The sequence below is a fragment of the Hydra vulgaris genome, chromosome 07, assembly GCF_038396675.1.
Source record: "Hydra vulgaris chromosome 07, alternate assembly HydraT2T_AEP".
Taxonomy (NCBI): Eukaryota; Metazoa; Cnidaria; class Hydrozoa; order Anthoathecata; family Hydridae; genus Hydra; species Hydra vulgaris.
Genome location: NC_088926.1, coordinates 20,691,375 through 20,713,489, shown reverse-complemented (window position 1 = coordinate 20,713,489; position 22,115 = coordinate 20,691,375). Strand labels below are relative to the sequence as shown.

Sequence of the window (22,115 nt, the reverse complement as noted above, 5' to 3'; positions counted from 1 at the left end):
ATCATATGAAAGAATATCTTGATTATTGAATATTGCTTTTTCAGTTAGGAGATTGTTTAGAGTAAACAACTTCTTAAATGTGATGAAATTTGATGTGATGAAAGTCAGCTAAGTGATTGTAGTTTTGGATTGTGCGATCCACGAGATATTTTCAAATTGCAGATATTGCAAGTTCCGTATTTGAAATCACTAGCTGTCACGGTAAAATGATTCCATAAACCAGTTTTTTATAGATTATTTTCCATTGTAAAACTTAGCACTGAGAAACTTTTGATGAAACTATTGGTTTGGATTGCTTTACTTAAATGTTAATTCATTTTAAGAATGATTTGAGAATAGTAACTTAAACTATTATGTAACGTGATTTCAATTAAAATTTCTACAATTGTTATAGTTAAAAATTAATTTACTAACAAACAATTACAATTAGAAAACCGTCATGATCCCACTCTAAATTAAAACTTAAAAAAAATCTTATAAAAGTTTCGGTTCATTTCGGTTGCGGTTTGAACCGAAATTTCGGCCGAAACAGGAAAAGTAAAAAAATTGTTGAAGCAGAAATTTCGGTTTCGACCAAAACTTCGGCCGAAATTTCATCCGAAGCCGAAAGTTTCCGTTCACTAGACTAAACATAATAACTAACCATTTACTAATATTTTAATTTTTAAACAATTTAACGCTTGAGCACTTTTAATTTCTAATAATAAATAATAGCAAAAACATAAAACAAACTTTAACACTTGCAAAATGTTGACACATTAATACTTTAGATCGTCAACAAAAATATGTAACTGAAAAAAAGTCGTCTTCTATGAACTCAAAACAAATAAAAGCTTGAGATCATTAAACATCAAATATCTATTGTAATACTTTTGTTTTAAGTATTAAAATTGATTAAATAGATAAATAATTTAATAATGATAATTTAATACTAATAATTTAATATTTAAAAGAATTATAACACTTTTATCAGTTACGGAATTTATACATACTATCTACGAAATGTTTTGAACAGACTACAGTTTTATCCCAAACTTCTTTGGTCTGTATTTCTTTCCTATTTACTGCAGCTTTCCATAGTCGTTGCCTTTCCATACTCAGCTCTCTTGTTTCATCTCCCTGATTCGTTATTACAGCTGGTATACTAAAAAAACGTACTTTCAATTCTTCTGGGACATTTTTTTGAGACTCACTTCTATTACTACAACTTAATAAAATAAGTATAAATAAACTATATTCATAATTTATATATACTTATTTTATTTTTATTTTAATTCTGATTCACTCCCAAATAGGCTGAAAGCAATCACTGATAAGTTGGGAGTTACTAGGAAAAAAAAGAACAGAGTTAAAAGACAGGGAAACGGTTGAGAAAAGACTTTTAAAGTTGTAGGTTGTATGAGTTAAGAAAACACAAAGATGGGAGAGAGTTTTAAAGTGATGAAGTGCGATTATATAGAGAAATCAAATTTTTTAGAGCATGCAGGGACAGATACAGTAAAAGGATGAGACTTTGCTGGATGATGAGTCAAATAAAAATGTTTTTAGGTTAATGGAACTAGAAATGATAGCTCCTTTGAGCATGACAGTATTTGTTGAAAAGAGAAAGATATGCAAAATTATGACCATAAGAGTGAGGCTAGTGATGTAAATTTTACCCATTCCGATTTAAAACTAGTAAGTTTTAAATCGGAATGGGTAAATTTTCCTTAATTGAAAATAATATTTTTAAAGAAAAATAAAAATAAATATTCCTAATGTTGTTACTGTACATTTAACAAAATATGAGCTGCAGAAATGTAATTATGTGACTTTAACATCAGATTTATATCTATGGATTTAAAACAATGTCTTATTTGACCTAACATTCTGATTGCTATTCCTGCTATCATATTTACTTGGGTTTGTCATTTTAAATCGTTAGATATTAAGACACTTAATTTTTGTTCCAAAGATGTTTTTAACAAAGTAGATTGACTTAAATTTATTGTTAGTATACTCATATAGTAGTTGTAGTGTGTATTTTTTTTCCTCCTATATGCAGAATTTTAAATTTTTTTGTGTTGAAGTGTAACAACCATTTCTCACTCTATTTACTAAGGTTATTTAAAAAAATTTTTTTTAAATTTTTTTATTTTATAATTCACCTCCCCAAGGCCGAGAAGGCCACAACAGATGAGGAGGTTACTTGTGGTTATAACCCTCTCTCAACTCTATAACTCCGAAACACGAACCTTGATGAACAAGGCTGCTGTGCGGAGAAACAAGTTGAGCACGGTACTACCAGGGGCGTGGTGGGAATCAAACTCTGAACCTCTTGCTTATGAAGCGAGTGCTCTACCACTACACCACTACCGCAAATCTTTTAGTAATACATAGTTGTCATTGGTATTTGAAATCACCAAACTAATTTGGTGATTTCAAAAAAGCTATATCTATTGAAAAACCACTTTCCAAAGACTCTGCAATAAAACTTAAAGACTCTATGAAGTTTATACAAAAGTTTTTATTCCAAATAAAGCCATGCTGAGAATCTGATATTAGCTTAATTTTTAGAAGATGTTTATCAAAATATCTCTTATTGTTAAAACATGATTTTTATTAGACACTATACCAAATGCCTCTATTTCACGTTTCTTTTAAAAAAGGTTTTAGTTTTAAATGTTTATTCTGCCGGTTATAACGGGTGATGCGGGAGTTATCGGACAAAATAAAAACATCAATAACTTATTTATAAATAAAAAAAAAACTACTATTATACTTTTTTTAATAAAGCATTTATCTTTTAATAAAAATAATTTATCTTTTATATGAAAAACACCAGCATCTGCAATTGATCTCAATTTTGCTGACGCCTTTCATATGCGACTGTAAAAAGTTTAAATCAATTTCTTGTAGTTTTAGTTTAATGCGATCAATCAAAACTTTCTCTGAAAAAAGTTGAAGCTTGCCAATCTCCCTCGTAAACCTTCTCTGCGAAATGTCCCTAAAAATTTTCAATTGGTCGTGCTTGAGGCACATTTGGGGGATTGGATTCTTTATCAACGTACTAGACATATTGGTCCATCTAATTTAGAGAATCTTTAGAATAATGAGAACTTGCTAAATCTGGCCAAAATAAATAGTTAAAGTTTCCATGATACTTGTGAATAAATGAAAGAAGTCGTTTTTCTAAACATTCATTAATATAGATTGATGAATTGATCTCTACAGCCTTGGAAGTGCGAAACAATGGCTCGGACATACCACGGTCAGATATGGCTATCGACATTAATAATTTTTTTGGAAATTTTTCTTTTCCTATAAAACAAACACTTTCTGGGCATGTCTTTTTGTTGTTTGTGTAGTATCCAGAATTTCCAGGCATGTTGTCCCCTGCAAAACAAAAGTATTTTTCGTCATCGATGACTAGAAGCGATTAATACCTATTTTTCTCTGACTGACCCCTTTTCGATTGTTGACAAGTCTCGTTAATTCAGCTTTCTTTTCTCTAGTCCAGGATGTCGGATGACCAGGGTGCTTTCTATCAGAAAACGATTGAACAGTTTCAAGTCTTTTTAGGTTATCATATATTGTACTTCGAGCAAATCCTTCCTTTTCAAAATGGTTTACGATTTTTTTTTTTATATTAGGTTTATTTACAAAAAACATTTTTAGTCGCTTTCAAAAAGATTCTCGTTCAGCTGCATTTAACCTCATTTTAAATAATTGTGTTTCAAATAATAAAGTTTATATTTTATAGAATGTTTATGCCTACGCATAAAACCACAAAAACTAATTATTATGCTCAAATAATGAAATTAGGATATGTCCGATAACTTCCGCATCACCCGTTACACTATTCTGAAGTAATTTTCATGCAAATGTAATCAAAAAAGTCACACTTTTTTGATTACATTTGCATAAAAAAGAGTTTATCTGGAGTTGTATAAAAGAATTGGCAGCAGATTAAACAAATTTACATTTCACGAAGTATATATTTATGACTGTATTACTCTTAGATGCTTAATACAAGAGAGAGAACATTTATTGATATTCGGAAATTTTTTTCACATACTCCAGTTTATTGAATATGCGCTTAGAGCATTTGACAGTCTGTTACGCTTCTTTATTTTTTGCAGTGCATATTCTTTATTGCTGCGCTCAACTGTAACTGGTGAGGCAGGTAATGATAGCAGCTTAAATGCATTCTTCTTTAAAAATTGCCCTCTACAGAATGCAGACCACCAATGTAATAGGTCAATGGTAATGTCAACTGCTTCCCAAGTCAACTTTGGAATATTGCCATAAATATCTACAGATTGTGATTTAAAAGCCATAAAATCTTTTATAATTTCCACACTTGACAACTGAAATTTTAATCCTACTTTGACGATTATTGAAAGATAATTCAAATTCGAGGATGACTTTAATAAAGTGGTTAGAAAGAAATGGTTTGATAATTTCAAAGCATAAGCAAGCTTATCAAGAAGACCAGTATGCCAAGCTTTACCAAAAGCTTTAGATATATCAATGTTAGACCTACCTTTGTTAAAGACACCGTTGAAGATTTTCCAAGTCTCTAGAGCTAACTTCTGAGATAAGATATGAGATATAGTGAACTGGGAATAATGGAACTTAGCATCAAAGAGCACCTTTTTGGATTGATTCCTTGCAATAATAAATATGTGTTTGTTTACATAGCTGTTCTTTTGAAAAAGATGAAAAAAAGTATGACAATTAGATATAGAAGCTGCACAAGAAGGTGAAAACCATGGAGTAGAATGAGACTTCACTTGGAACCAACAAGAAGGAATAAAAGCTCCTATTCCTGCCTGGATCCTGGAGGTTATGTAGGAGGCTAAATTTATTAGCAGAGGGAGAAAAGACATCAGCCCAAGGACTGTCACAAAGAAAATCATGAAAAGAATCCCAGTCAGCTTTAGGGTAGTAGTAAGTAGTGCGATAATATGGTTAGTTCGAAGAAGAATTATGAGATGGAAGATTTATAGCAGGGATGAGTCCCAAAAGAACTCCGGCTTTAAATCTCTACTATTTCCAAGTCTGTAGTGTCCAGAAGCTCTAAACATGTTTGTTGACTTATGATCTGCTATAAGAAAAAAATTCATGAGATTTAATGACTTGAAACTTATTGTTTTTAAGCCCGGAGTCCTTGCCACCATTATACCTAAGGACTCCGGGTTCAAAAAATGATTGTTGCTCTAACCTAAAAGTCTTAATTTTTTTGCTATTGGTAGTCCATAAACTTATTTATATTTTTAGAGCTCTTGGATACCTAATACTAGGATGAAGTAATCTTTTTCTGACTTTCAAATCTGGAGTCCTTTTTGGGACTCCACATCCCTGATTTATAGAGATTATTGCATGGTCAAAACCACCTAAAGAAGAAAAAGAAGAAACAGAACACAAGTTAGGCTCAGAGACATGACACAAATCAAGGAGTGAAGGTAAGTGATAATGGTTGTCTGTAAAACAAGTAACAAATCTGAGTAAGAAAATGAGAAATGCAGAAGTTGTGGGTTTTAGTGCCAATGGTGTTAGTGCCAAACCATTCAGTGAGCATTAAAGTCTCTAATAACAACAATATTAGCAGTGGGGTAAAGAGAAAGGGCATGGTCAAATTGATCAGAAGTTTCATCAAAAAGAGTATAGTCTTGAGAAAAAGGAGAAAAATAAAGAACAAAGAAAAAAGTGATAGAGTTAAGAGGTGCTAAGTGGAAGCACATAAAAGAATTGTCAAAGAATTTAAACCTGATTTCTCATCAAATTGGTGAATAGTTTCGAGGTTTAAAAAAAGTTGTATCGGTAGAAAGTTAAAAAAAAGTTAAAGCACAGGATTGCAGAACTCCTAACATCCTGATTATTTTGTTTACTATATATTTACTTGTATAGCTTTATTTAAATATTCTTGATTGCCTTGAATATTTGGGGCACATTATAGTCAATGGATTTACTCCTTTGGCCATAATGTGCCCCTATTCAACTCATTTTTTTTTTCTTAATTGCTGTTACACTATTCGCTTGTCACTACAACTTTGAAACACAATCCTTAACAAACAAAGCATAAAGAAATAATTACTGGATTGTTGTAGGTTTGAACTTTATACCTCTTGCTTAAAAAAACAAGCACCCTACATCACACCACTTTCGCATTAATTATGAAATGTAAGCATATTTTAAATTCTAAAACAAGATTATTTTTAAGAGAAGTTAAAAGTACAAAAAAATTATAATAAACTTATTTTATTTGTTTGTTTTTTCTTGTGTTATCTTCTAATATTTAAAGTATATTTTGTTTTAGAGTGATATACTAGTTGCTAGTTGTGACCTGATATCTGAAGCACCTGTTCATAGGCTTGTTGATATTCACAGAATATATGATGCAAGCATTACAGTAATGTTATCAAAACCAGTTGAACTTCAACTAGAAAAAGATGTAACTGCTGCCAATCAACATAAAAGTGCATCCCACATAGGTAATTACTGTGATTAAAAATTAGGATATTTTATACTTAAATTTTTCAAGATCTAGTTTTTAGATTGAGTATAATTCAATAGACTATTGTTTTTACACTGTAAATGCATTGTTAGGTAATAGAGATGTTGTATCTATTGACACACAAGAAAACCGACTTTTATACTTTGCAAATGAAGGGGACATTGAGTCTGATAATATAGTTTTTAAAAAATCGATGATGAAGAGGTTATTATATTATTACTTTTTCCTAATAATAAAGTTCTGAACAAATTGAAAATTTTGTTTCTTAGTATCTTCTATTTATTTTATTTTCTTAGCAACAACTTTCTTAAGCAACATTTTATTTACTAATTAGTTAAGTTTATTAGTTTGTTGTTTTTAGCAGAGAATTTATACAAATATACAAGTTATAATTGTTGTGTTTGTGTTGTGTTTGCCTACTTTTTGAATTTTTTTTGTAGGTTTTTTTTTTACGTGTTTTACTTGTTATTAACAATTGAGATAAAGAAAGTGCTTTGTCTTTATTTAAAGTTGACATTTTAAATGCCTGGTGTAAATTTTATCTGAAAGTGAGTTTTAATATCTAAGATTAGAAACAAAACTTAACTGTGTTTATTGCAGTGATTGGTTTTATAATCATTGAGTATTTTTAAATTGTCGTTAGATATTATTTACCACCTGGCAACAATACTTTGTTCTTATAAAATTTAAAATAATTTTATTTAGGTATTCTAATATAAAGCTGTTAACAAACTTGGTAGATTGTCATTTGTATATAATGAAGAAATGGATTCTTGAATATATAGCCAGTAACAAGTAAATTTTTTTATGTTATGTTTTTTTACACACTGCTTTGATAGCATTTATATATTGTTCTAAGTTATTTACATTTGTTTATATTTATATTTCTTCATGCACCCTTACTGAAACTGAATTTTTTTTGTTCATTAAAAATATAATAGGTCTGTAAGTACATAAACGTTGTTAAGATTTTAAACTCTACAACTCTGAAACTTAAATATTGACAAAATATTTGACATTAATGATGTTTGCTTGACAATACGTCAGCCAAGAACCAAGAGACCGTATGTCCACATTTTGTGTTTTTTCTGTTTATTATTAATAAATATTCAACAATTAATGAAGTATGTGTCCAATAAATTTAGACTCAAAAATGGTACAACTTTTAAAAATATTTAAAAAGTTAGTCTGACATTCTGGCAGAAAATCTTTACAAATTAAATTTTAAAACTTGATTTTCTTGGAAACACAAAAGATGAAAATAGGTCTATAAGTACCTATTGGTTCTCGGCTGACGAATAATTGTCAAATTATTTTTAAATAACAATAATTGCTGAGAATGCAGTGTTGCCGCAGATGTAATGGAGTTCAAGTTTTATAACTTTTGCACCACTACCATTTCTCCACTTTTGCATAGTTTTTATTAGATATAATACCTATTTAGGTACTTTCTTTCTGGTTACCATTTACCTCTGGTTCCTCACTAAACAGCTGTTTTTGTTCACAGCCATAGTGATATTAGTCAGACTTATACCAAACTAGATATGAGTGACTTATACCACTATGCATCTCAGGGGTTCATATATATATATATATGTATATATATATATATATATATATATATATATATATATATATATATATATATATATATATATATATATATATATATATATATATATATATTTATGTATATATATATATATATATATTAGAGTCGTTCAAAAAATTGAAAGGTGGAAAGTTAGTTCAGGTCACATTTACTTTTGTTCTATTACCCATATGGACCATTTTGGCCAATTTTTAAAAAATTTTAAACATAACTAGGGGTGGCGCAATTTCGAACAATAAATGTTGTTGTGATGGAAGAAACAAGAAATAATTGAAAGTTTAGTTTCTTCAGCAAGAAAATTGTTATAAAACAAAAACGAAATAAAATATCATGACTTAAAGAGGTTCTAGTTATTCTGAACTTAATTCACATATTGTAATGTAATGCATTGTTTATTTCAAGACTTTTTTCAACAGATGCTTTGATGGCTCTGGAAAGGCTTTCCGATGAGTGCTGACAAACTGCAAGAGGTATTGCTTTTGCTTTTTGTCTTTCGTTATCGAAGAGTTGAAGGTCTGGACTAAAACAACCACCCTCTCTGTACAGTCATTAGCTACTTTCATTTTCCTGGCAGTTTCCCTGAACTGAATATAAATTGGATCCATTTGCCAAAGAGTGGTTGGCACCAGTAGAAAAAATTGAGCCTTCTCTGCTCCGTTGTCGATGAAAAGGTTGAAAAGATGAGATGTTCGGCTTGTGGCGTATGAATCCAATGGGTTTTCTAACTTGAATGTTTTGCCTTCAATTATCTTTGGTGATGTTTTCTTTTTAGCACGTTTAAGATTCTGAGCCATGGCGGGTTTTGTATGAGCATCAACGCAGGGGTCGAAAAAAGCCAAGTCAATCAAATGTTTTGAAAAATACCATAGGATATCTTTTGAAGGCTGTCATTGCTGCATCTCTAACAACATTGTTGCAGGTATAATTATTCAATCGTCTCAACAGTCTTAAGTCATTATATGGGGCACTTTCTGCCAAGCAAGTTTCATGCCAAAATTTTAAATAGACTAGAGCAACAAACAGGCTGATGTTGTTCAAAGCTTTTCTTTCGTGAGCAGTGAGAGTCACTTGGTTCTTGAAAAGAAGGGTTTTGATGGAATAGATGCCCTTTGCCATCCACTTGGCATGGTGCATGGCTCCAGGTACTCGAAATCGCACTTCTTCTTTTGGGCAACCACCAAGAAAGATGAGGCACAATTGTAGAAACTCGCCATAGTCTTGCAGGCTTGGCCAGGAAGGCGTGCAATTTCAAGTCTTTATATGACCACGCAAATAATATTTTGTTTTGATGATTTAACCACGGTTTTAAACAAATGCGCTGAAATAATTAGTTTTTAATTACTTTGAAAATAAATAATTTCGACACGTTTATCTTTACTAATGTTTTTTATTAGCAAAACGCTTTTAAATAAGTAGCTAATGATTTTAATTAAAGTATCACTGAAATTTGTATAATTTTTTATTTATATTATTTAATTATATAAGGTTTTTTTATAAAACAAAAGTAAAAATTAAAAATTTTTTTTTTTATAAGCGACGACTTTAAACAGTGAAGGTCTCTTAAATAAACTTTATATTAGAATCATTAAAGTTTTTGCTGAGAAGAAAAAAAAAAGACAAACTTTTTTGAAAGCCGTTTGAATTAAATAACTTTGATCTTTACTTATGTTTTTATATTATTGAAACACATTTAAATAAAGTAACAAATCACTGCTAATGATTTTTTATAAAAACATTAATGAATAATATATGTTTTTTTATATTTATTTAAGCATTTAGTTTTTATTATAAATGTTTTTAAATAAAAAAAAATTATAACAATTTTTAAATAAACAATTTAATTACTTTTACTTTTTGTGCGAAGAATCTTTTTTTAAACTTTTAAATGTACGCGTTTATTAAACAATTGTCAGTTGTAAGTTGTAACTTTATTTGAAAAGGGTTTATAATATAGGCATAATATGAAATTATAAAAACATTAGTAAAGATAAACGATTCAAAATTATTTATTCCAAACGTAATTTAGATAATCTTATCGTTATAGTTTATTATTTGTTTTAGTTAATTTTTAATTTTATTTTTGCTATATTAGTTTTAGTTAAGTTATTTTTGTTTTGTTTTTCGCTATTTTTTTTACGAATTATTTACTTCTTTAACGACAAGTTTTTTTTATGTTTTTTTATAGTTGAGTTAAGATTTTCATAGCGCGTTTTTAAAATGCATACAAATTTTTAAAACTTATTGACAGCCGTGGTCAAATTAAGTAAAATCAAATAGTATTTGCGTGGTCATATAATGACATGAAATCGCACCCCTTCCTGGCCAAGCCTGGCTTTGGTGTTGGTGATGGCTTTTCACAGCTTCTTTGTAGTATGCAACCATTTTATTGCGGAGATCAGTCATGGATCCACTGAAGAGCATTTCATCAGCAGCATCATATTTGCTTTGGTCAAATGTTGGCCGTTCTTTTTGAAATTGTTCGTATAAACCTACATCAGGTCCAGTGGTGGCTCAAGATATGTGAATGCAAATACGCTGGAAAGTTTAACTTCAAAAACATGGTGGTGACATGCTATCCACACAAGGTCTTTCTTGAGATTTTTTTCAATAATTGTGCAAGCTCCAGATTTCAAGCCAGTGTTTGAGGCTGTTGTATTGAACACAAGTCCACATATTTTTTCTTTGAGATGCCAATTATCCAATAGTTCAAGGCAGGCACTAGCTTGCTCCTCACCTGTTCCCCTTATGGTTTTGGAACCCCTAGTAACTTTTCTCCAACTTCAGAAACTAGGATTGCAATTCTGTCTACCTTTATATTTGTCTGGACAATATCTGGAAGGAGTTTTCCATTCCAGTGCAACAAAAGTGGTACCTGGATCGAATATGATTTTTGGTCCTCAACTACCTCTTGTGTGTATCCATTCTAGAACAATGGATAGTGCTGCGAGAAACTGAAATGCTATCCAGATCATGTCCAAGGGCTTAAGTAGCTGCAGCAGTAATATAAAGAGCTTGCCGATCACTAATGTTAACGCGGTCAAGTGCGAGGCTCAAGTCTGGAGTCAGAATGTTATTCCTTATCCTTTTTGGAACTGAGTGAGGTAGCCTTGTGGAAACGCTGAAAAGTTCATCATCAGATACAAACTCAGTTTCAGAAGCGGAAGAGCTGGAAGAATCTTCTGGCAGTAGAGTTGAAGTGACCACTTCTTGGATTTTCCTGGCATCTTCAGCATCCCTTTCTTTTTGTTTTAAATGTTTTTCTGCTCGTTTAATTTTTCGAGATTTCTGTTGGGCCAAATGTTTATTCATACCTCCAAAACTGGAACTGGAGAGATCTTCTTGCTGGGATACCAAAAATGCTTTGTCTTCCTCATTGTGCATAATTTGCAATGCATCTGATCTTGCAACATCAAAAAGTTCATGTGAATCATTTTTGAAAATTTCCTCTTTCATTCTCTCAAAAATTTTTGTGCAACTTTTTGTTAATGACTTGTAGTCATTATGTAACTTCAGCAATTTTTTGGCAGCATATCTAACTGGCCTAGTCGGTATCCTAGCCTTTACCCAGTAACAAAAGACGGATAATATGGTAATATTGGCACTTGAGTTTAATAATTTCTTTTCTTCCTTGTGATAGTAGAGGAAGTTTGCCAGTACTTGTTGATTCAAAGGAAGTCTGGAGCATTCCAACTCTTTGCTTGATTTTCTAATTAACCACACACTGGCAGAACTTCTCGTTGTTAGAGCTTTTGCCAATTTTACATAAACAATGAACCAACAACCATTGCCTAGAGTTTACCAGTTCTGTTTATGTTATAGAAAAACATAAACAGAACTGGTAAACTATAGGCAATGGTTTTGCAAACATTAAAAAAAAATTTAATGAATGATTGAAATAACCTAGTACTACAGAATGATAATGTTTAGTTTAATAATAACAATTTTCAGTTTGAACAATGAATATATAAATATTTCATTTAGTTTTAAAAATATAATTTACCTTGGAATCTTTCAAGAATTCAAATTAGAGACAACTGCGTGTGATATAATAATTAATTACTAAATTATAATTGACTTAATCAATAATCATATTAATAATAGTGGAGACTCATGCAGGAAATACAAACATGAGAAGAAGTGAAAGCAACTAAAAGTTGAGTTAAATCAAAATTAAGTAAGCAAAAAAGGTTGCAATACAAAAAATATGTTTCTTTTTAACATCTCATTTAACAGATTACTATATTCAATTATTATAAAATTATTACACATTTATTATATTTTGCATGAATTAAACTACCATTACTTATTACCATGAATTAAACTACCATTACTTACTACCATGACTTACTTACCACTACTTACTACCATTACAAACTACAATTACTTACTACAATTACTTACCACCTTACATTACATGAATTAAACTACCATTACTTACTACCATGAATTAAACTACTATTACTTATTACTTACTCTCACACTTTGAGGTTAAAATATATAAAATGAAACCACCAAACAAAAAATGAAATAACTTCAGATAAGCCAAAAAAATTGAAAAATTACATAATATTTGTAGTGTCCGCTAAAATTGTTCAACTTTGCGCCACCTCTAAATATTACTGAATCTGTCTCATTTTTGGCTTAAGGACTCCTCTCATGTATAGAAACAAGAGCAATTATGACCCAAAATAATATTAATAAAAAAAATTTTAACACAGTAATTTGGACCGCTCTAATATATATATATATATATATATATATATATATATATATATATATATATATATATATATATATATATATATATATATATATATATATATATATATATATATATATGTATATATGTATATATGTATATATGTATATGTATGTATATGTATGTATATATATATATATATATATATATATATATATATATATATATATATATATATATATATATATATATATATATATATATATGTAGCGAAGAATAATAAAAATAAAATAAATTTTACATCTCACAATAGGAAGGGAAAATGAAGGGTTTAGCAATTTTGTTACAAGGGGAGGGGTATTCGGTTTTGTAATGCAATATTTTTTTATTTTTTTGAAATTGACTTTTTAAATTGACTTAAACTTTAGTGTAGATTTTAGTAAAGATTAATGTAGAGTTCACTGCCTTTACAGCTTTATCAGTCGTTATAAAGTTGTAATAGAATAAATAGTGATGTCCATGACATTATACCAACTTATTACTAATGAAGTTATTTAAGCTATATTTTTATCAATATATATAATAACCTTCGGAAGTTATTTGTCACTTAAGTCACTGTTACTTTTTACATCTTTATTTGTAACTATAGTTGTAACTATAACTAAGTCAGTCAAAAATCCATGCATAGGTGTTAAATCCATCATGGTTTTCTGAAGTATGACTGGGCTGGCTTGGTGTAGTTCAGAGATAAATCTTTTACGCTGGTTACTAACAACACAAGACTTTACTGAACAACATAAACAGACTTACACATTACACCTATACACCCTTATGCACATACAGCCTGTTATATTGTTTTGCATGCTTTTTATTTTTTTTATTAGATAAACTATCTTTGTTTGAACTCATCCTCATTTAGATAATATTTTCTTTTAATAGATAGTACGTGGTTGGAATGTAGATATAGATTTGTATGTTAGGTATATGTGGTTATCATATGTGGTTGAGTTTTGATTTTAGGGTAATATGAAGTCTTGTGATAACCTATTAGGCGAGAATTTGGTATTCGAATTGTTGACTTAATTGAGTCTATGCCTCGAAGAATAGAATCAGTAATTTAAAGTAAAGAAGGTCCTACCAAATAATAAGTTAATTTTTGAATTTTTTATGAATTTTTAGTCGGTTTTATGAATGTCCATCTTGTAATGTCCAAAGAATAATGTAGTTTATTAAGAAAAATGTGTTATAAATTTTTTTTTATGATTTTAAGTATTGTTCAAACGTTTTAAATTTGGTAAACAACATTTTAAACTATTTAAAAATTAATATGTTCACTTGTTTTACTATTTTCAGTTTTTTATCAACTTTTGTTCTAAATTTGTGTTTGTCCACCATGTTTTGTTTGATACTGTAAGTATAGTTAAACAACAACAATAATAGTTAAAACACCGAAAACTACTTTAAAATAAAACATCAAAGTCAAATTAAAAAACAAATCCACTCCCTAGTTAGCTCGCCTCCTAACTAGAACTTTTACTTGTCTGCGGCTCTAGGTCAATATATAAATATTAAAAATTAGAATTTGCGTATGAATAATATTTTTACCGAGGGCTAATTATTTGTAGGCGCATATATATTTTTGTATTTATTTGTATATATTTTTGCCGACGCAAAAGCCAACCTATCTTTGCTTTATGATGGTATACAGCTACTGACCTGAATCTCTCAAATTGTCAGCATTCAAAAATAAATGTATGAAAAAAATATGTAATATTTTTTCATTACAAGTTCATAATTTATTTATAGTAATTATTGTTTTTTTAAGTTTGACAAGTTTTATTTGAAAAAAAATTCATAAATTTTTTTTTCTTTTTTTCTTAAGTTTTTTCAAGCATAGCAAGGTTATTTATTTACTTAAAAGTTAATAAAATTTACTTTTTAAATGTCTGTTGTTTTACTTGAGATTTTAGCGTGATTATTTTTTTAGTAGGTTTTAAAATCTAATGCTAATTTATTTTAATTCTTGATTTTTAATTAATTTAAACTGTTCATTTACATGTTTACAGTTTTTTAATATTATTAGGATCAGAAAGTCTAATAAGTTTAGTCTTAGTATAGTTAAATTAAACACATGTTAATTAAAAAACTTGTTTTAAATTTGATTTAAGTTTTTCATCAAGGTTTTGAACCATTCAAAATAAGAATCGCTACACGCGACAGTGTAACATAAAGCAAACTCAAAAAGTTGCATTGAAACATTGCTTAAAAATATGAAAAAACTATTATTTTCAATATTACTTTCTCTAGAGTTCTTTTTTTTTTCTCCTCTTTTTTTTTAAAGGGTCAGATCATTTATTTACATAAAGTTACAAGTTCATAGTATGCTGTAATTTCAAAAATTGTTTTTTTTATTTTATTAAAAAACTCTACTCCCTGTAGAGGTAAGAACAACTGAATGTAAACTGTAAACAAGTGTAAACTGTCTACTCCTTTTTTTAAACACTTTGTTTTTAACAAAATCTTGGCCTAAAGCACATAAACTAAATTTGTATTTCTAATTAGCATTCTTTCTATCATCAATCTAAAACGCCAATTAAAATGTAATAAATAACTTTTTTTGTGCTAAACAACATTTTCGAAACTAAAAAATTACTAATTTATAAATTTGCTATATACTTACATAAAGTTTAATTGCTACATTCAATAAGATATTTGTCTAAAGCTATGCAATTTTAAAGCAATGCTTTTATAATAAATTAATCATTACCCCTTTTGTAACAGAAAGCAAAAAATCCTAATAAGTTTTGTTCCTACTTTATATATATATATATATATATATATATATATATATATATATATATATATATATATATATATATATATATATATATATATATATATATATATATATATAATATATATATATATATATATATATATATATATATATATATATATATATATATATATATATATATATATATATATATATATAATAAAATAATAAATATATCTATGATCTAAATATCTATATAAATATGATCTATTTTATTAACATTTTAAGATAATAAAATGTATTTTATTATATATTTTATTTATAAATTTATTTATTTATTTGATTTCAGTATTCAAACATTTTTTGAAATATTTAAATATTTGTACTAGATTTTATTTATTTCTTCATTGTTCTTTTTTGAAAATAATTTACTGATACTAATGATACTAATTTAGATAATTATAATATTATTAATTATACTAATTTAGATTTTAAATTGCTATATTAAACAAGATTAGCTTATTCATTGAAAGCCATTTTTAATTGTTTTTAAGTCTTGATAAATCAAAAAGAAATCAAAATTGTAGCTAAATAAAAAATAAATTACAGTTGACAGATTTAATGTTGGAAATGTTGATTTTCTTTTAAAAATTTTTTTGGTTTGAAGTCTGATTTTTTTATTAAGTAAAGATAAAATAATATAACAAGTATAACAAGTCTTACCTTGAATACCTTAAAAATATTTTTATCACTTGTATAGCTGTTTGAATTGAAACTACCTAATAAAACATAAATAATTTACACAAAAATTTGCTATCAAAAAAAACCCCGGAAGAGTTGTGAGAAGTTGAATAGTGTTAATGAATGAAAAAAAGGTGATAGAGTAAGTCGGAGAAAGCATAAAAGAAATGCAAGGATACTTAAGTCTTATTTCTTAAACTCAAAGAAATATTGCATTTCAAAAGATCAACAAAGATATTCCTATGCTCAACATTACACTATTAACTACCAAGTATTGTACAGTTGCAGTTATTAGGATTTACTGTACAATATGTACTTTGTAACTGCAGTAGTGCAGTTAACCATTTAGGTTTATTGTTGAAGTGGAGTTTCCAATATTACTTTAATAAGACCTTTTGTAGACTCTTGTTTTGAAACTAAAACTACACACTAAACTACATAACAAACTATAATTATGATTTTTGAGATCAAAAGCTAAAATTGAATAGTTTTTTTAGATTGCAATTTTGAAAAATGTTGAATTAATTTTATTTTTAGTAAGTTGGAAAACATAAAATCTGATGCCATTCCTTTAATTGTTCGGAAACAATTTTCAGTTCAGAAGAAGTCAGGTAAGGATATGGGACTAAAAACTGTCAAAAGTGATGATAGTAAAGGTAAAAAAAAAATTATATATACATACGCACATATTGCTTAAGATTTATCTAATTTATGTTACTTTAACAATTTCCTATAAAAGGTTGCACAAAATTGCTTATGATTAGTTATGTTTAGTCATATTTTGAGCCTTTTTTGAAAATATCCGGTGTTATTTTATCATACAGACTACATTCAAGGGGTGCTAGCAAATATTTTTCAAAAATGTTGTTTTAAAAGCTGTCCTAATATATATATATATATATATATATATATATATATATATATATATATATATATATATATATATATATATATATATATATATATATATGTATATATATAAATATATATATATATATATATATATATATAAATATATATATATATATATATATATATATATATATATATATATATATATATATATATATATATATGTGTAAATTATGTTAGTGTATTTTACAAATAGAGTGCTCAACATTCTTAAAGAACAGAGCAATAATAAATTAGTAAAAAACACTTATCTAACTTTTTCTTCTACTTCACCATTGCTGGATCATCAGGAAGAGTTACTAAATCTCAAAAAAAATTCAATTTATAGAAAAAAATATTTTACAGGAAGTTATAAATTATTATAAAAAAATTTATATATATATATATATATATATATATATATATATATATATATATATATATATATATATATACACACACAGTCATAAATACTTATAGACTTGGATGGTATTGCATGACACATTACTATCTTTTACAATAAATAAAAATTTTTTCTTATTTTTACTACTTTATGTTATTATTATGGAAAGCTATCATTCTCACTGTACTTCTAAATAAGCGTTATCATATTTATTAAAATATCTCATATATATATATATATATATATATATATATATATATATATATATATATATATATATATATATATATATATATATATATAATCATCTGGTTCCTGATATTTCATGTAGATTCAGATATTTTATATGGTTCCTGATTTTGTTATGTGGTTTCTGGTGTTTTGTAATGGTTCCTGACTATTTTATTTATCTTGATGTCTCAGGGAAGGTCAGAAGAAGGCAAATACTTTTTGGTTAAAGAAAAAACTTTTGTTGATCAGTCTTGCACCCTTTTTTCACTTAGTAGGCTGATTTAGATATAAGTGTGTGTTACATTGTATCCTTTCTAGGATTATGAGCACTTAAACTTTTTGCTTGTGCTTTTGTGGTAAAGACTATGCAACCTTTTTTAAACAGTTTTAAAACATATATAAATGATTTTGAGACCAATTGGTAGTAAGGTTTCTTGAACTTTCTGTTAGCTCTCAGAGAGGCTGATTCCATCATAAGCTGTAAATATCAAAGTATAAACAATGTCATGTTGCCTGTGGATGATCATGTCAAAGCTGTATATTGATCTGTTTGTAAAAACATTTTGAAAAGATATTGATCTGCTTTTGAATTAATTAGCAGGAATGAGGCAACTGTAGAGCTTGTTACTTCTCTTTGTTCAAGTCAAGTTCTCTCAAATAATACAAATCATGACTATTATTAAAATTATATTAAACTTAACTTTTTCATTACTGACTTTATTCATAGAGCCTTTACCTATCTTTGTCTTGTCTCTTTTTTTTCATCACAAGAAAAAGTCTCAAGAAAAGTGTCTTTATATAATTATTATACTTTTTATCATTGCATGGAGTTGATACACAAAGATATTGTCTATGCCTAAGGTTTATTTTTCTTAGACTTTTAAATCTCATGTTTTATCTCAGTTAAGTTCGAAAGACTTTTGAAAAGTCTTGCTGGTTTGCTGCAATAATTAGTAATAATTGCTGCAGCTTTTGGTTCTTTTTACAACATTTATTTTACAGGTTTATATATATATATATACATGTGTGTTATAGTTATACAAAATACTATTATATGCAGTTTAGTATTAAATTTTTTTTTTAGACATATACTCATTTGTCCCTAGTAGCAAAGAAAGTCAAGATATAACTGAGTATTCAAGTTATCAAGGAAACTGTCTAAAAGATTCAATCAAGTGTCATGCATATGTCAGTGATTCCTTCTGTCTCAGAGTGAACACTATTCCATCCTACATTTTTATGAATCGACATGTATATAAACTTTTTTTTTTAATATTGTTAAATGCTTTTTTATGTAATATATTGATACGATTTATTTATATATGTTTATACAGCAGTATATTTTTGATTTTTTAAAAAATTAGGATGCATTATAAAAACATTTAAAGCTTCTCCCATAACAAAGTTGTTATGGGAAAAAAATTTGGGAGAGAGGTTTCAGATGTTTTGAGAAACTCTTTTAGTTTGTACTTTTAAATAGTGGTTTTAAAAAATGATGAAAGATTTTAAAAACTTGCTATTTATCTAATTTAAATACTTATCATCAATTGCATAGTAGTACTCTTAAAGATGATATCTGATGTGATGATATCATTCTCTTAAAGATAATATCTGATGCGATGTGATGTGATGATATCATACTTATAAGGATGATATGTGATGATATCATACTTTTAAGGATGATATCTTGAAATGCTGATAATAGTTCTTCCACCACCAAAAATAAAAAAGGTTCATGGAGTTTATTTCTGTAGCATGAGAACTATTATTATTTTTTTTACTGCGAATCACAAACTCACTTTTATCACCTACACATTGTCTTCATTGAGTTTTTTACAAACTCACTTCGAACAAATCTACAATCAATAATTGAATAGATTGATAAATGCTAAAAAACATAGGCAAAGCATTCATAGAGCAATAAAATAGGCAAAGCATTCATAGAGCAATAAAATAGGCAAAGCATTCATAGAGAGTTTAGATAATAAGAAAAAATATTGGCAAAGCATTCATAGAGAGTTTAGATAATAAGAAAAAACATAGGCAAAGCATTCATAGAGAGTTTAGATAATAAGAAAAAACATAAGCAAAGCATTCATAGAGAGTTTAGATAATAAGAAAAAACATAAGCAAAGCATTCAAAGAGAGTTTAGATAATAAGAAAAAACATCAGCAAAGCATTCATAGAGAGTTTAGATAATAAGAAAAAACATAAGCAAAGCATTCATAGAGAGTTTAGATAATAAGAGTTAGAGTTTAAGAGATAATTTTGGAAAAACAGAAAATCACACACTATTTCATTCAAGAAAATCACACACTATTTCATTCAAGAAAACTAGATAAAAGGGAAGAATCCAAACATCAAAATTTTTGCATAAAAAATCCAAATAATTAAAATTCTTTTGGAAGTTCTACTTACAGTTGCATTGGTAAAGACTTTAGACATAACAGAAAATGGTGAAACTGAACACTTTAATACACAATAAACACAAGTCTTATTGTGAATGAAAGTGGTTTGAATTGCAAGAATTCACTGGGGTTTTTCTATGTCAAATGACCCAGTTCATGTCACCATACATCTCAGATTTTGCAAATTTTTATACAGTTGAGAGTGCTTAGTAAAATAAGAATTCCCTGAAAATCTTCGCCTCTGGCTTCAAGAAGATCCTGAAAACATGACCATTTTACTTTTAGCAGATATTGGCCAGGTTCCTTTTGTCCTCTCAGAATTGCAACATTTTTTTAGAGGTTTCAAATCACATAACTTTAAAAATATTTGATTTTTTTACTTAAAAATTTGTAACTGGCTATTTTTGAGGGTGACAAATCCAATGAAATGATCAAAAGTGTAAAAAATTATTATTAGGTACATGTAATCAAGCCTTCGGTACATGTAATCAAGCAAAGAATTATTATTAAAAAATTATTATTAGGTACATGTAATCAAGCCTTAGGTGCATGTAATCAAGCCAAGAAACGTGTGCAGTTTTTCGTCTTGTATGTCCACGCATGAGCAACTTGGTCACGACCGTTTGCAAGTTTTTTTATAGTTGTTGCTGAAAAAAGCTTCAAAAATAAAGAAAGCAAAGTAACAAAATAGGAAATTAAAATAAACTTAAATAGAAATTAATAATAAAAATAATTTAAATAATTTGTGTACTGTTTTTATTTTTGTTTCTTCATAGTGGTTGTTATTTTTGGCAACAAAATTTGTCGAAAATTTTGTCAAAGTCAAAGTTTTAAACATTAAAAAGAATGATTTTCCAACATTTTATTTGTTTTTTTTTAAAAGGAAAGCAAAAATATAAATTGTCATCTGTTTGTAAAATATATTTGTATAATTTTAATGTAACAAGTATATATCAAGGGTTGAATTAAGCGATCGCAATTTGCGAACTCTAAAAAAATATCTGGTCTTCAAAATTTTAATTTATGCAAAGCCATGTTCTTTGTTTTCAAGGAACAAATTATTATAAGTTTGTTAGCGAGAAAGTCATTAAAAAAAACAAACAATAAATTTACGACTACAAAAGTAATAACACTTTAGTCACTAACTGCATTATAAAAGCAATAAAGCTATAATAGTGTTATTACTATTATAAAGCACTAATTACTTTTAAAGTTTATTCTTTGTTTAAACAACATTAGTAATTCCAAACGTTAATTAAAGTAGAAAAACATCTTGAAAAAATAAAGCTGATGTTCAAATATTATTAAAAACTCCAGGAACTTTTACAAATCACTTAAACAACTTTATAAAAACGTAATGTAAAAATTTTTTATTGGTTCAATAAAATTTTTATTGGATGATTTTAAAATTAAAGCACATTTTTACAGACTATTAGTAATGTTTTTCATAATTTTAAATATTTTGTACATTATATTTTTATAAAGTTGTTCAAGTTCCTTAAGTTTTAAATATTATTTGAATTTCCACTCTATTTTTCTAGATGCTTTTCTACTTCAATTAAAATTTGGGATTACTTATGTAGTTTAAACAGATAGTGAATTTTATAAAGTAGTTTAAGTTCCTTAATAAGTTTTAAATATTATTTGAATATCTACTCTATCATTCAAGATGCTATTTTTCTTTAATCAAAATTTGGGATTACTTATGTTGTTTGAACAAAGAATGAATTTTAAAAGTTATATAAGAGCATTATAAAAGTAATAACACTATAATAGTGTTATTATGCAGTATATTTATATTAGTGCAGTATTTATAATGCAGTTAGTTGCAAGAGTGTTATTACTTTTTTAGTC

General features: G+C 27.5%; 1 protein-coding gene across 2 annotated transcripts in view; it reads left to right on the top strand.

Annotated features, from left to right (window-relative positions):
- LOC100205664 (translation initiation factor eIF2B subunit gamma) overlaps positions 1-22,115 on the top strand; it is a 54,856-nt gene that overhangs the window by 9,415 nt on the left and 23,326 nt on the right. The window contains exons 3-7 of one of the 2 annotated variants that reach the window (XM_065801328.1): positions 6,302-6,476; positions 6,592-6,703; positions 7,205-7,294; positions 16,865-16,938; positions 18,937-19,103. In XM_065801328.1, coding sequence (XP_065657400.1) covers positions 6,302-6,476; positions 6,592-6,703; positions 7,205-7,294; positions 16,865-16,938; positions 18,937-19,103 — 618 coding nt within the window. Of the gene's footprint in view, positions 1-6,301; positions 6,477-6,591; positions 6,704-7,204; positions 7,295-16,864; positions 16,984-18,936; positions 19,104-22,115 lie in introns of both variants that reach the window. The other variant, XM_065801327.1, reaches the window with a different exon arrangement.